At 42.2% G+C, this 14,022-nt stretch overlaps 1 protein-coding gene across 6 annotated transcripts in view; it reads left to right on the forward strand.

Moving 5' to 3' along the window:
• Nucleotides 1–13,692, forward strand: part of LOC119914256 (mediator of RNA polymerase II transcription subunit 13-like) — an 84,155-nt gene extending 70,463 nt beyond the window's left edge. For 3 of the 6 annotated variants that reach the window (XM_038733433.1, XM_038733431.1, XM_038733430.1), the window contains exons 10-31: nt 574–1,230; nt 1,548–1,761; nt 1,913–1,994; nt 2,129–2,250; nt 2,525–2,621; nt 2,816–3,033; nt 4,386–4,564; nt 4,757–5,685; nt 5,960–6,139; nt 6,284–6,513; nt 6,622–6,820; nt 6,925–7,213; nt 7,313–7,565; nt 7,647–7,835; nt 7,968–8,191; nt 8,328–8,470; nt 9,028–9,186; nt 9,594–9,758; nt 10,395–10,561; nt 11,456–11,620; nt 11,843–11,952; nt 12,564–13,692. In XM_038733433.1, the coding sequence (XP_038589361.1) occupies nt 574–1,230; nt 1,548–1,761; nt 1,913–1,994; nt 2,129–2,250; nt 2,525–2,621; nt 2,816–3,033; nt 4,386–4,564; nt 4,757–5,685; nt 5,960–6,139; nt 6,284–6,513; nt 6,622–6,820; nt 6,925–7,213; nt 7,313–7,565; nt 7,647–7,835; nt 7,968–8,191; nt 8,328–8,470; nt 9,028–9,186; nt 9,594–9,758; nt 10,395–10,561; nt 11,456–11,620; nt 11,843–11,952; nt 12,564–12,696 (5,104 nt within the window). In that variant the 3' untranslated portion in view covers nt 12,697–13,692. The remainder of the gene's footprint in view (nt 1–573; nt 1,231–1,547; nt 1,762–1,912; nt 1,995–2,128; nt 2,251–2,524; nt 2,622–2,815; nt 3,034–4,385; nt 4,565–4,756; nt 5,686–5,959; nt 6,140–6,283; nt 6,514–6,621; nt 6,821–6,924; nt 7,214–7,312; nt 7,566–7,646; nt 7,836–7,967; nt 8,192–8,327; nt 8,471–9,027; nt 9,187–9,593; nt 9,759–10,394; nt 10,562–11,455; nt 11,621–11,842; nt 11,953–12,563) is intronic. The other 3 variants (XM_038733432.1, XM_038733434.1, XM_038733435.1) reach the window with 3 other exon arrangements.
• Nucleotides 13,693–14,022: the final 330 nt, after the last annotated feature.

A 14,022-nucleotide genomic window follows, 5' to 3' on the forward strand; every position in this document is an offset into this window, starting at 1 on the left:
AGTGCTGCAACCCAAGCTTTTCGATATCAGCAATATACTTTTATGTATAGTATCTGTTGTGTTTATGTTTAAGACATATTATATTTAAAGCCTTTTGCAAAAGATGATCCAATGCTTAAGTCAACATGCAGTCTAACAAACACACAAACAAACAAACAAAAAAAAAAAATTAATGTCCGTCATAGTAAGATGCTGTAATTAATGCAATTTCAATGTCCTACAACCTGTATGAGCATGCTGCTCAAGTGATCACAATCTGAAATTAAATACAACCAAATTTCTGTCTCTGTTCTGCTCGGCCATGTTGTGTAGCTAACCAAGAAGACAAACAAGACATTAGAGCTGTCTCAATGGGTTTTGCTGGCTGACTTGAGATGAGAACAATGAAAGGGACCTGGTGGTTTTTGAATCTCTCAAAAAGAAAGAAAAAAAGGGAGATTTGGCTCAACTTGAAAACTCTCACTATTGTAGCATTAAAGCAAACTCTTTCTAATAATGACCTTAAAACAGATTCTTAATAATTATTTTCATTAGTTTTTGGTTTCTTTTTTAACCTACTTGACTTTGTTGCAGGTTGAAGCAGCAGAAGCTGAATCTGACCACCACATCCACTGCCAACCCCCAGACTAATGCCAATCCCACTCAGTCCTCTGCCCAGTCATTGTACCCCCCCTCTCTGCCCAAACACAAGACCAGTGACAAGACAGAAAAGGCTGACAAACAGTCCAAGAGGCCAGCCACGATCCCCTTCCACCACCGTCTGTCTGTCACACAGGAGGCCCCTCTGGAACAGGACTCACCAGGAGGGCCCCAGCTTGGGGGTCTTGTGGCACTAGAGCCACCGTTGGAGCCTCTGGCAGCTCTGCCAAGCTGCAAGTATCCCAAACCCCTTTCCAATGGCAGAAAAGCCTCGGAGTCACTTCTGCATTTGCCAATGTCTCCACTTCCGCCTACACTCAGCCCACACCCTCGAGTGCAGGACCCGGAGGTCCTGGATGGGCCTGTGGATATGCCCGTCTGTCCGGATGGGGCTTCAGGGCTGGGGATGATTACCAGCGAGACAGCTGTGTATGCAGCCTTGCTGAGGCAGAGGGAGAATGAGGCAGGTTGGTGGAGAGGCTTCAGGACTCCCAGGACTGATAAGACTGACTTCAGACCCCCTGATCTCCCTGCTGGTAAATTAGAGGAAGTGAAGACAGATACAGCCACTGAGGGCGCTCCGCTAAAGAGGTAGGAGAGAGACACAACCGTGTTTTGCAAAATGTTATGTGCAACTGGGTTAAAGAATGACAAGGGCTAGTAAAGAATCAGATAGATCAGAAGAGATTTTAGGCTTTTGGAAATATTGGACTGTGAGCCAATATCATACTAGACATAAAATATCAACAGTAAAAACTAGGGCAGTACTGCAGCTACTTTGTGTGACACATCCAATGAAAGAGTTATTTTGGGTATTAGAAATGAGATATGAAGACAAAAGAAAGAAAGAAAGCAAGGCAGAAAGAGTGAACAACATTGTTGGATTTGTGTCTCTTTGTCTCATCCAGACTGTACACACAGACTCTGAAGAGATTTAAAATCTCAGAGGAGAGGGTGAAGGAGCACATCCATGCTTTTGGCCTGTTCCAGCAGCCAGGTGTGGAGGCACTGCGGGAGCCCGGGGATGATCCCTATGACTTCAAGGAAGGGGACATAGAGTACAATTTCTCCACTTCCAAGAGGTTAAAGGGTCAAGGGCGAGAACCCAGCAAAAAGGTCAAGGTAGGACAACACACACACTTTACATTATGCAGTAAGAGTTAAGATTTGTAACAATTATAATCAATATTTTTGCACAGTGCACATCTTATTCATATAATCTTTGTTTAAAAGGGGTGCTGAAATTATTCTTGTCATCTTCTAATTCATCCAGCAGGGAGAAGAAATCACTAGCAACGGAGCACTGCCTGATGGAAAAGATGCGATGTCCATTTTTAACTCTGCACCAAAATCAGGTGGGACATAGCCACCACCAACTACATCATATGCATGTTCTACAGTAAATTGCGTGCGATCCCCATTTCAAGGTTCAACTACTCACAGGTAATTTTAAATCATTATCTTAAAGTTGTTTGTGTGTTGTTTTTAGATGAATCAAGTCAGGATGACGCAGCTGCCAAAGCCAATCCTTCTCTGACCAGAGAAAAAGATCTAGTGGTTAACATCTCTGATCTAGACAACATATTTGATGAAGACGAGGAAGAGTTGGGGGTGAGGCATCATGGTTTATGTGCTATATTAATTCATTTTTCAACAAACAGCGTGTGAGATTGCTGTCTGACTCTTCTACATTTGTATTTCTAGCAAACATACTGAAGTTGGCATGATAACAGTAACAGTTTTTCCAATTTAAAGATTCATTGGAAGCACAGGCATTATTAATATAATTCTCTTATTATCCATTATATTTTATGCTTAAATATTCTGAAGCAGAAAACATTGTATTAAATAAAACTGATCTAATCTCATGTGTAATAATTTGTAGACTGTTTACCCCAACCAGCACTCAAGCAAGCTTCCAGTAACAACAGAAGATCGCCCTCTGGGGAAAGAAGGGAGAGTTGCAGTACCTTATCCATCAAGTGAGTATTTAGTTGTATAATCTTGATGAAATACATTTCTTTCTAACTACAGTTTTCATGTATAGCTGCTGCATCCATACTTTATCTGTTAAAGTAATTTTTAGGTGATGCAAAGATTTTCTTAATCCCATTACCCCTGTGTAAACAAAAGTTTTTCTCTCTCCATGTCTTTCTCCATTCCTGTCTCCTTTCAGCAGTAGCAGACCTCCAGCGGATGTTTCCCACCCCACCTTCTTTGGAGCAGCACCCAGCCTTTTCTCCCATCATGACATATCGTGACACTCCGAGTCAAGAGCCCCCTGCGCCCAGCGGAGCGGCTGATCACTTGCCGCCTTTAACTTCTACCCAGTTCAACGAATACAGGATGGAGATTGAGGAGGGCATGGCCAGTCCCAGGCTGGAGGATATCAAGGTGAGGAGAGGTGGCAGTTAACATGAACAATAGACATTCTGGATCAATCCCCAATTAAGAGCACATAGCAGCCCATTTAGCTTTGTCCATCGTGTGTTAAAAGAATGAACTACAAATAAAATGACATTAAAGTGTGGAAATAGGGACTTAGACTAGTTAATTACTTTCATAAATTACTTCAGTCCATTTAAAACTCATCAAAGGGATGTCAATACAAGGACTTGTTGACTGACTGGCAGTCGGATACTAAGCAGCTCACACATCTTGTTGGAATTGTTTCACTAATACCTGTTGCTCGCTAATGAGCTAGCTCTTTGTTGTGCTCTGTGTCAGACATCTGTAGTGACTGCAGGCTCTGTGAGCTGGGAAATACTAATTATAGTAGAATGCACTTAGTGGCCACTATTAGGTGCATCTGCTTGTTAACACAAACAACAAGCTCCTCCAAACAACAAGTATTGTTAGTGCAATTTAATATGTAAAACATGCAAACAGGATTAAAAGGTTCAATTTAGCTTTAGAATTGATTGGATCAAGGCAAATTAATGACAACGAGTGTTAGCTCCAGATGTACAAGATTTTCATTGTATTGTACTACAGGCTCTATCGCTTATAGAGTGTAATGTTGTGTATAATCAATATGTATTCAGTGCTAGTTGATGTGAGGAATATCAACTTGTAAATGAGAGGGATCAGAGGAGGTTTTCCAGACTTATTTAAGCTAACAGGAATTATAATTTATTTTGTAATTACCTGACAATCATGTTGAGAGGCTAGAGTGGGCACATTTAAGTATATATTTGTCACTCGGTAAAATGTATGTCTTCAGTAGGAATGAAAAGGACAAGGGGCTAACAGCATTGCATTGTTGTTTTTGGTATTTTTGTATGATTTGTTGACAGTGAGTAAAATGCCTTGTCCTGTGTAAAATTGCATCTTTCTAGGTTATCCCCAATAATTCCTTGTTAAAGTACCCATGACTTACTCTAGCATAATGTGTAACCTGCTGAACCCTTACTATCTACATATGCTATGCCAAACACATCTTGTAATTTCAGTGAAAATGATCACCAAATGGCACTTTTACCACTGTGTGTCTATGTTTCTCAATGATACCATGGGGTTGTGATGGCGCATAGATAAGTTTCTTGCCTTTGGTGTGGGAGACCTGGGTTTGATTCCCACTGTGAGACATACACCACTGTGTTCCTGAGCAAGACACTTAACCCCTAGTTACTCCAGAGGCGTGCGACATCTCACATGTATAGCAATTGTAAGTCGCTTTGGATAAAAGTGTTAGCTAAATGAATAAAAAAATGATAGAATTTTTCCATGACGTCCTCTCTTTCCAGCCACAAATAGGATCTTCCATGTTTGCACCGCTATCCTGCCTACCCAGCCAGAGTCTACAACCACTCAAGATTCCCGAGCAATGTTACTATCGTCCATCCTGGGCCCTCTTACCCAAAATGGAGCATTTCCCAGCGGTCATGCATCCCCAGAATAACACTTTCATCAGAGATGGATACACGTGAGCTATGATAAGATTGATTTATTTTTTAATTTTATTTATTTTTGAAATTTTTATTAAAGCTTTTAAAAACTTTAATTAAAAAATAATGCTAAGGGTTTTGCTCTGCTGAGACAGAGAAGAGAACAGTTAGAGAAACTGGTTTATCTTTCTGACTATTAGTTTTTGTTTCTGTCAATGTATGTTTTCCAGAAACATCCCCAGCGTCAACACCCTCACAGACCAGGAGTACGGCCAGATGAGCGCCACCACTGCCTCTGTGAGCACCACTGTTGGCATCCTCCCGTCTCCTGCCACTCCCCGCTTCTCTGTGCCCACTCCACGAACCCCTCGTACACCACGGGGTATTAACGCTGCAGGCTCTGGGCAGGGTTCAGTGAAGCAGGATGGTACTGAGCTCAGCTCACCTGTCTCCACGCCCTCCACCAGCCTGCCTCTTAGCTCTGTAGAGCCCCTAGCTCGGCCAGGACCCTCCCTGCCTGAGGCCCACAGCCTGTATGCTATCCTCCTGCTCTCAGATTCCGTCCTCAACGTCTTCAAAGATCGCAACTTTGACAGCTGCTGTATCTGTGCCTGCAATATGAATGTCAAAGGAGCAGATGTGGGGGTGTATATCCCTGATTCCACTTGTGAAGATCAGTACCGCTGTATGTGTGGCTTCAGTGCCATAGTGAACAGGCTGCTGGCCCATGGCACAGGCCTCTTCCTGGAGGATGAGCTGGATATTTATGGTCGGACATCTGAAGTAGGCCGGGCGGCCGAGAGGAGGCTGGCTCTTTGCCGGCGGGACCCAACTATGGGAGACCACAGGGCCAAGCGGCCGCAGGACTCCGCCCCTGCCTCTCCGTCAGTCATGGTCCTTCTGCAGGAACAGTGCTCCCAGCCCATTTCTTCCCTGGCATCACTGCATCTCCCCCTCAGCTGTTCCTGCCATGGCCGCAAGGGGGCACTGCTCCAAAGCTGGATGTCTGAAAAGCAGTGGGCTGATGGGAGTGATGCCTGTGTGGAGTGTTACAATGCCTTGGAACAGGGGCTGCAGTATGTGGATAACCCCACAGGAGGGAAAGTAGATCCAGCTGTTGTCAGAAGTACTGCTCTTCACCCCTGGCCTCACACGAATGGTAAGAAGGATGATTTGGCTGCTGAAGAAGTGATTTAAAAAATATAGGCCATAAAAATAGCTAAATGCATTCTTAGGATAACAGTGTCCTACTTTACAGGTTTGAAAGATTTATGGTGAGAATATTATTTATGTATGCCTAGCTGCCTTTGTGTTATCTACACTAAATATTGATGTTTTACGTGTGTTCATTTGCTTTTGTGTATAAAACCATGTTAACACGTGTGCATCTGTTCATGTTTTCTTTTTGTGTGTGTGCCTGCCAATCTCCACAGTGGTGGACATGAGCATGTTGTCATCCCAGGATATGGTTCGTATGCTGCTGTCTCTGCAGCCTTTCCTGCAGGATGCCATCCAGAAGAAGAGAACAGGACGGACTTGGGAAAATATCCAGCACGTTCAGGGTCCACTCACCTGGCAGCAGTTCCATAAGATGGCTGGGAGAGGCTCCTACGGTGATTCAATACATTCTTAGTTTTTATGCCTAAAACATATCCCCTGTCTTAGTTTTTTACTGTTTGTTACCTGTGATGCTACAAATGAGACATCGTCATTAGACTGTAGCCAACTAAAATTGTTACTATTTCTATTTGTCTAAGGTTCGGAAGAGTCGCCAGAGCCCTTGCCCATCCCTACAGTATTACTGGGCTATGACCGGGACAGGGACTTCTTGGCATTGTCTCCTTTGGCGTTACCTTTCTGGGAGAAGTTGCTGCTGGAGCCTTATGGGGGGCAGCGGGATGTGGCCTATTTGGTGCTTTGTCCCAACAGCCCCTCTCTGCTGGCTGCAGCCAGGGCTTTCTTCCAGGAGCTCAGTGCTGTTTACGAGGTAGGAGACTGAATTCCGAAGCATATTAGAATTTCAACACGTATTGTAATAAAATGTGATGAGAGCTTCCAATGAGAAACTGAACAGTAGCCCTGACTCTGTTTCCAGACGTGCTGCCTTGGGAAGCACCGTCCTCTGGCCAAGGTGTCCAGGGATGGCCTCGTGCGTGTAGGGGAAGAGGTGGAGCCAGAGAAGCTGGAGGAGCTGGATGTGGACCAGTGGTTGACTGGACCCTGGGCTGGACAGCAGCACACCGACAACCTCAGCAAACTTAAACTCTACGCGTATGCATGCAAGCAGCAGCTTGGTGAGAACTTTAAAACTGACTAATCTGAACTAATCTAATATATTAAATATCATCCAGGCACTTCTATTGCGCTTTATTCTAATTTTAAATATTTTTAAATGCAGGTCCCCAGCTCTCAGCCCTGCCTTTGGACAGCAGTCTTCTGTTGCCTCCTAAAGTCCAGCCTCCTTTAAACCCCACATCCTCAGCCCAGGCTGCCTCTTCTGGGCAGCTTCAAGCTTGGGCTCCTGATGGTGAACAAGCGCCAGGGGCTACGAGTTCAGGAAATGCTCCGACTCCGAGTGGAGCAAACTCCAACCAGACGGCTGAGACAACTCAAGGCTCGACCAGCGATTCTAAAGGGCCCTCTAGTGCCACACAACCAGCCAACACACCAGCGGAAAACCCTGAACTGTAAGACCCAAATTATTGGGGAAATTGTCTAATCTCAAATTTTGTTCCACACATTTGAACTAGTACGATTATAGTCTTTCTTCTCTTGCTCTCTTTCAGCACTCCTGAGCAGGCTAGAATCGGCATCCCCACTGTGGCCGACTCAATGGAGAGCCATGCCAACCCACCAGCTATTGTTATTTACATAGTGGATGCTTTTCTTAGCTCAAGTGGAGCAAGAAGTGAAGGGGGGGAGGAAGAAGAGGTTGACGAGGTAGAGGCAGGTAGCATTTGGCTACTAGGGCTTCTACGCTGCTACACAGAGATGCTACAGACTTTGCCTGAGACGATGAGACCTGCGCTGGTGCTACAGGTAGGAAGACACTCAGATTTACACTGAACAGAATTATTCACTCTTGCTCTTGTGATCGTCATCTTGATGTATCTTACTTAGGTGGTGCCATGCCAGTACCTTCTCCAGCCAGCCAGTGGGGAGAACCATTTGTACTTGCAACATCTGCGCTCCCTGGCCTTCTCCTGTTACTCCCAATGCAGGCGCCTGCTGCCTCAGCAAACGCACATCAAGTCCCTGACTGGCTTTGGACCAGTGTCCACTATCAGTTCTGTACTTAAGAGTCCAGAGGTAGACATGAAAATTCAAAAACAGATTTACTTGTCATATTATACACTAAAAATCATTGTAATATACTTGATCATGCATTATTACATACATTAATTCACTTTTCTTTTTTGAAATTTGAATGTCCTTCCCCAGCATCCCAGCCCTCTGCAGCTATACTGTCCCCCCTTCATCCTTGGTCCAACCCGTCCCAAGCAGCCAGAACCAGGGGAGATATGGGCAGAGCTCCCTCCCAAATACAATGTGCTCTTTGTTGGATACTGCCTATCGCATGACCAGCGCTGGATCCTGGTGTCCTGCACCGACCAGCAGGGGGAGCTGCTGGAGACCTGCATTATCAACATTGATGTACCCAACAGGTGTGGAAAAGTTGCTCCTAATTCTGTGCACCTTTTTAATTGTTCTACATTTGCTATTATCACATGTGGAAAGAATGTGTTTAGCATAAGATAATGCTCTGATTGCATTTTGTGTTTGATTGTTTCTTCACTTCAGAGTGCGACATCCTAAGGTTTCAGCCAGGAAGATGGGACTACAGAAACTGTGGGAATGGTGTATTGGGATCATCCAGATGACCTCACTTCCATGGAGGATTGTGATTGGTCGATTAGGCAGACTGGGGCATGGGGAGCTAAAAGGTGAGTAAATAAAACAGTTTGTCGCAAGATCTTTTTGTTTCTTTTATTTTAATGCTGACAGAACACTACTTTATAATCACTATAATCAGTACATATACTTTACTGTGTGCTCCTTGTTCTTTACTCCTTATATTTCTATCCATATGTAATTTGAAATAAAGTGGCTGGAGACTTAGAAGTCTCCTTATTTACTCTGACTTTGAGCAAAGACAAAGCAGTGAGTAGGGCCATTCATTTAGCATAAACTATGACTGTTTGACCAGTTCCCTAATATCCATTTATAGTATATACACTCTTGGGTATACACACGTGCATACACATACTTGTAGTCAAACTTCTTTTAAATTCCATTCCTATGTTCAGTCCTCTTTTTTTATAAATCTCAGTCTTTGTTTGGGTCTCTTTCATTTTCCCTGAAGAATTTAGATATAAGAATGAGACAAAACAAGATAAATTATTCTCTCTCTCTCTCTCTAGTCTCTCCCTATCCCTCTAAATATCTCTTCTCTGATCTTGTTTTCCATCTCACACATGCATCTCCCACCCGCTCTCTCTAGACTGGAGCTCACTCCTTGGGGAACATTCCCTCCATTCAATAGGGCGCCAGCTGAAGGAGGCTTGTCGTATTTGTGGGATCTCAGCTGCTGACTCCCCCACTATCCTCAGCGCGTGCCTGGTAGCCATGGAGCCACAGGGCTCCTTTGTGGTCATGCCTGGTTAGTAGCCTGTCCACTTTGTGAAACTGTTAGAGGATGGCAGTGACATAATGAAGTTAATGACAGTGGTGATGTTTATGTTGATAATAATAGTGGGAATTGCAGTACACTCGGATTATATTGTTTAGTTTAGTTTCACATTTACAACAGTTCAAATAGTTGACAAACAGTGACATATATATATTAATATAAACCCTGATTAGATGCAGATTAGGTACACAGATGTGCTACATAATTGTGCCGATAAAAACTGTAAATGAGCTACAGCATTAAAAAAAGCTAGTACATTAACTTGACTTAATATGTGGACCATTTCTATTTTGCAGCTAATTTAAAAAACATATATTTGCAGACCTAGTATAAACAGGCATGTCACTTTTGCTGTGTTTCTCTATGTGTGTGTCCAGATGCAGTGACCATGGGCTCAGTGTTTGGCCGCAGCACTGCACTGAACTTGCAGACCTCGCAGCTCAACACACCTCAAGACGCTTCCTGTACACACATACTCGTCTTCCCAACTTCTGCCACCACCCAGCTGGCACCCAGCTCCTACCCCACTGAGGACAATAATGGTACTGTCCAGCTGGATAACAGTCCTACTATAGTTACACAATTACTTACTATGTCTTGAAACATTGATGCAACCCATTTAAAAAACGGTTTAGATTTATATTTTTTGGTACCAACAGGTGGCATTGTTGTACCAAACCATCTCTCCACCCACATCACAGTCACAAATGACATGTGCCAAAAAACTACATTGTGCCCCCTTGTGTGAATATTAATTGTCCCATCCATCCATTGTCAACCGCTTATCCTGCGTACAGGGTCGCAGGGGGCTGGAGCCAATCCCAGCTGACATCGGGCGAAAGCCAGGGTATACCTTGGACAGGTCGCCAGACCATCGCAGGGCCACATATAGACAAACAACCACTCATTCTCACACCTAAGGACAATTTAGGGTCACCAATTAACCTAGTCTGCATGTCTTTGGATGGTGGAAGGAACATGCAAACTCCACTGGGGGGAACCCACGACATTCTTGCTGTGAGGCAACAGTGCTAACCACTGCACCACCGTGCCACCCTGAATATTAATTGTGTTGGTGGGAAATTATCCCAGACTGGAGAGATGTCACTGTCAATTACCAAAGTTCAAATTCACTGGGGCTTTGCTGACATCTTTTCCCTCTTTGTTTCTTCCCTCAGATGACATGTTTGATCTGCCCTTTCCTGAACTGGAGAACGACATTGGCCATGACATGATGCTGATCACGGGGAACCTCCACCCTTCCCCTAACACATCTCCTGTGCCCTCGCCTGGCTCTCCGTCTGGAATGGGAATGGGAATGGGATCACATTTCCAGCACAACAAGGTGAGTCAGGGACCAGTGGAAAGAAAGCCTCTTGCAAAGGAAAGAAAAGGCATGCCCTATGTGTGAAACAGACATGCTGTTTGAATGATTATGAAGCACAGGAGCTCTTGTTCTGCAGGCTTTGCTAACATCACTATACACTATACATTTATCGTTAATACACATATTATTAATCAGAATTTGAGTTTTGCCAAGTGAAACAGATGCAGAGGAATTTGTCTTGGAAGCAAAGGAGAGGAGATGTGTTGACAACCTGTGTTATAGCACACGTCATTCAGTACTGACTAACTGTGGGAGCAGCCCGGGCAAATTGTAGATGTTCAAGCAAATTATAGTTTAAAGTAACTGTTATGCATACTTATTTTTTTGTGCTGTCATTATGGATGTATGGTGTTCTTTTGCAAAAATTTGCTTATCAGCTAATATAAGACATAGACATTTGCTGGCTAATAACAGTATTTTCCACTTCAGATTGGGTTGCTGGAGCTTTATGTATAACTTAAATAATACTATATTATATGACAGTATATATTTTGATCTATAAGGGCTGCATATGGCTGCATGCTATCTAAATTGAAATAAATGATTTTGGATTTTAAGCACTTATTTGGGAAACCAATAAACTACAATATATATGCAGGAGATCTATTTCAAATGCAATATTATTAACTGCTGTGCCAGTTTATCTGTACTCTTTTCATGTTTTCATGCATTATTCTGAAAATTACAGATTTACATATTTTAGTTTAAGGACAGCAGCCCACTCATGCCCATGGAAAGGCTCAGAATTGTAAGATGTAGATGGATTAATAACTTGTATAGACCATGACCCAGAATTTGTTAAACTATAATAGAGGTTTGTAATTAATTGCTGGCCTTCTCCTGTGTGTATAGAACCAGGGAGAGCGCTTACTGTCCAGGGACAGTCCACCAGAAGAGCTGAAGCAGCAGCCGCTGGCTCTGGGCTACTACGTCTCCACTGCACAGGCAAACGGCCTTCCTCACTGGTTCTGGGCGTCCTGTCCGCAGGCTGAGAGCCAGTGTCCACTCTTCCTCAAGGTATGATAAAAACACTATGTGTGTGTGTGTGTGAGAGAGAGACAAAGAGAATGCCAGTAAAGCCCAAAAAGATGGAAAGAGATACTGGTATATTGATTAGATCAAAAATTTGTGTAGAAATGCTTTTAATTATGTGATTAAACATTGAAGAGGCACACAGTTGCTCGCTATAGCCAAGCATACTTTAACATTTGACATTGTACCTTTGTGTCTGGACTTCAGGCCTCCCTCCACCACCACATCTCCATAGCCCAGTCAGATGAGCTGGTGTCAGACAAGACTAAGAGGACCCCTCACCCCTTAGACTCAAAGACCACCTCTGATGTGCTCAGGTAAATACAAAATACATGTTGTCCCTTTTGATTTCTTTATCATCTGCTGTATAGTACTGCTAGTGAAAGCAGATACTGGAGAAGCCTTCAAAGTCTTTGCTAATGGTCATATTTAAGTAGCTGATTTAGATCTATGTGATTTAAATAAATGTTCTTTATTATAATATAACATAATTTAATATAACAGTCTGCTAAGGAAAGGTTTTTATTATTTGTTGATCAGTCACAATGAAGAGATTATCATTGGCATATACATCACAAGCCCAGCTGATAAGAGATAATTGTGGTTTCAAATAACATTACAAAAATCTATTTATTTTGATTATTAAAGGGATATATCTCGTTAAGAATTGATTAATGATTATGATATTATCAAAAGTGAAAAATGCCATTTAATGCTATAAGATTGTGATCAGTTGTTAAGCAATACTACAGTGAAAACCAAAATATTATGTACCAATACTGAGAGTGAAAAACAGATTTTAGTGCTCACTATTATGACACTGGATTATTAGGATACACTTTGGGAATATAATCCATTTAAAATATTTTCAGAAGTCAGAATTTCTTACAAATTGTTATTGCTAAAATTGCATATTTTTCAAACACAGGTTTGTATTGGAGCAGTACAATGCCCTATCCTGGCTGACGTGTACCCCTGCCACCCAAGACCGCCAGTCCTGCCTGCCTGTCCACTTGGCTGTACTGATCCAAATGTACAATGCCATCCTGAACATGCTTTAGCTGTGTGAGACTTCAAGGACAACTCTAGGGGACTGACGGTTACCTTCATTTCCTCTGTGCCTACACTTCCTCCTTCTGGGCACCAGAGAGCACCAGAGCTCTTCGGTTGTTTCGGGCCGACGTGGATTTAATGGCCAAGTAAAGGACGGGGCAAGTCAGACTCTCCCATGCCTGGAATGTAATAATTCCGAAGAGTGAAATGCTCTGAACAATGACTTTGAGTTTTACTTGATAACCACGACACCTTGCAAACCCAGTAATGTTTGTACCTTCAGAACTGGTTCTCTGCCAGTTACGGTGCTTTCTGGGGAAGATAAACAGATGGATATATCAAACTATGCCCATTTTACTGACGTATCACAATGTTAAATTTCTCCTGGTCAAAACAGCATTATGTTCCACTTGGGCTACACCTCTTAGTGGCATCTGAAGCATCTGTGGAAGCTCTGTATGATTCTCTATACTCACCCTCACCTGTGGAAAGGGACATCTGTGCAGGGTCACATAACTCCATATTGTACAACCAGCAAAATGGCATGACAACACAAACACATGGCTTTGTTACATCAACAATGCTCTTACATTTTTGTATAGAACTGCACTGTTGAGCTTCTTGGGACTTGCAGTCGGTTAAACTTTTACCTTTACTCAAACGGAAAGGGGCAAACGTCCTCTTTTACTCCAAAGGGGAAGCATTTGATAATGGCACTTTTTCCTCACCTTCCAAAGTGTCGGATAAGAACACGATGGAAAATATTTGACCAGTTAAGACAGAAGTGTTTATAATGTAAAACGTACATTTGCAAGAATTGAGACTTATTTTTAATATTTAAAACAAGAAAATGAGAAACTTTAACAAGGCCTTTTCCCCAGTTGACTGTTCATTGTCATGGGATTTGAAATAGAAATTGTCATTTAATGTAATTGTAAAGATGCCATATTTATAAAAAGTATATCATGTCATAGAATTTGAAATGTATATATATATATGTATGTATGTATGTATGTATATATATATGTATGTATGTATATATATATGTATGTATGTATGTATATATATATATATATATATATATATATATATATGTATGTATATATGTATGTATGTATGTATATATATATATATATATATATATATATATATATGTATGTATATATAAATAAAATATATTACCTCTTCTAAGCAGGCACTTAATGATAAGGGTGATGAACACAACCATCTCTTTAGAAGTGGAGACCGAATGAACATTTATCAAAGAAAATGCATTTTTGTTGCTTTTGTTTATTTTCTACAGATATTGAACATTTTACCTTTTTATTTAATGA

This window comes from Micropterus salmoides, unplaced genomic scaffold (assembly GCF_014851395.1).
Source record: "Micropterus salmoides isolate LMB-PRFRI ecotype aquatic unplaced genomic scaffold, ASM1485139v1 Ms_hic_scaffold_20, whole genome shotgun sequence".
NCBI classification, from domain to species: Eukaryota; Metazoa; Chordata; class Actinopteri; order Centrarchiformes; family Centrarchidae; genus Micropterus; species Micropterus salmoides.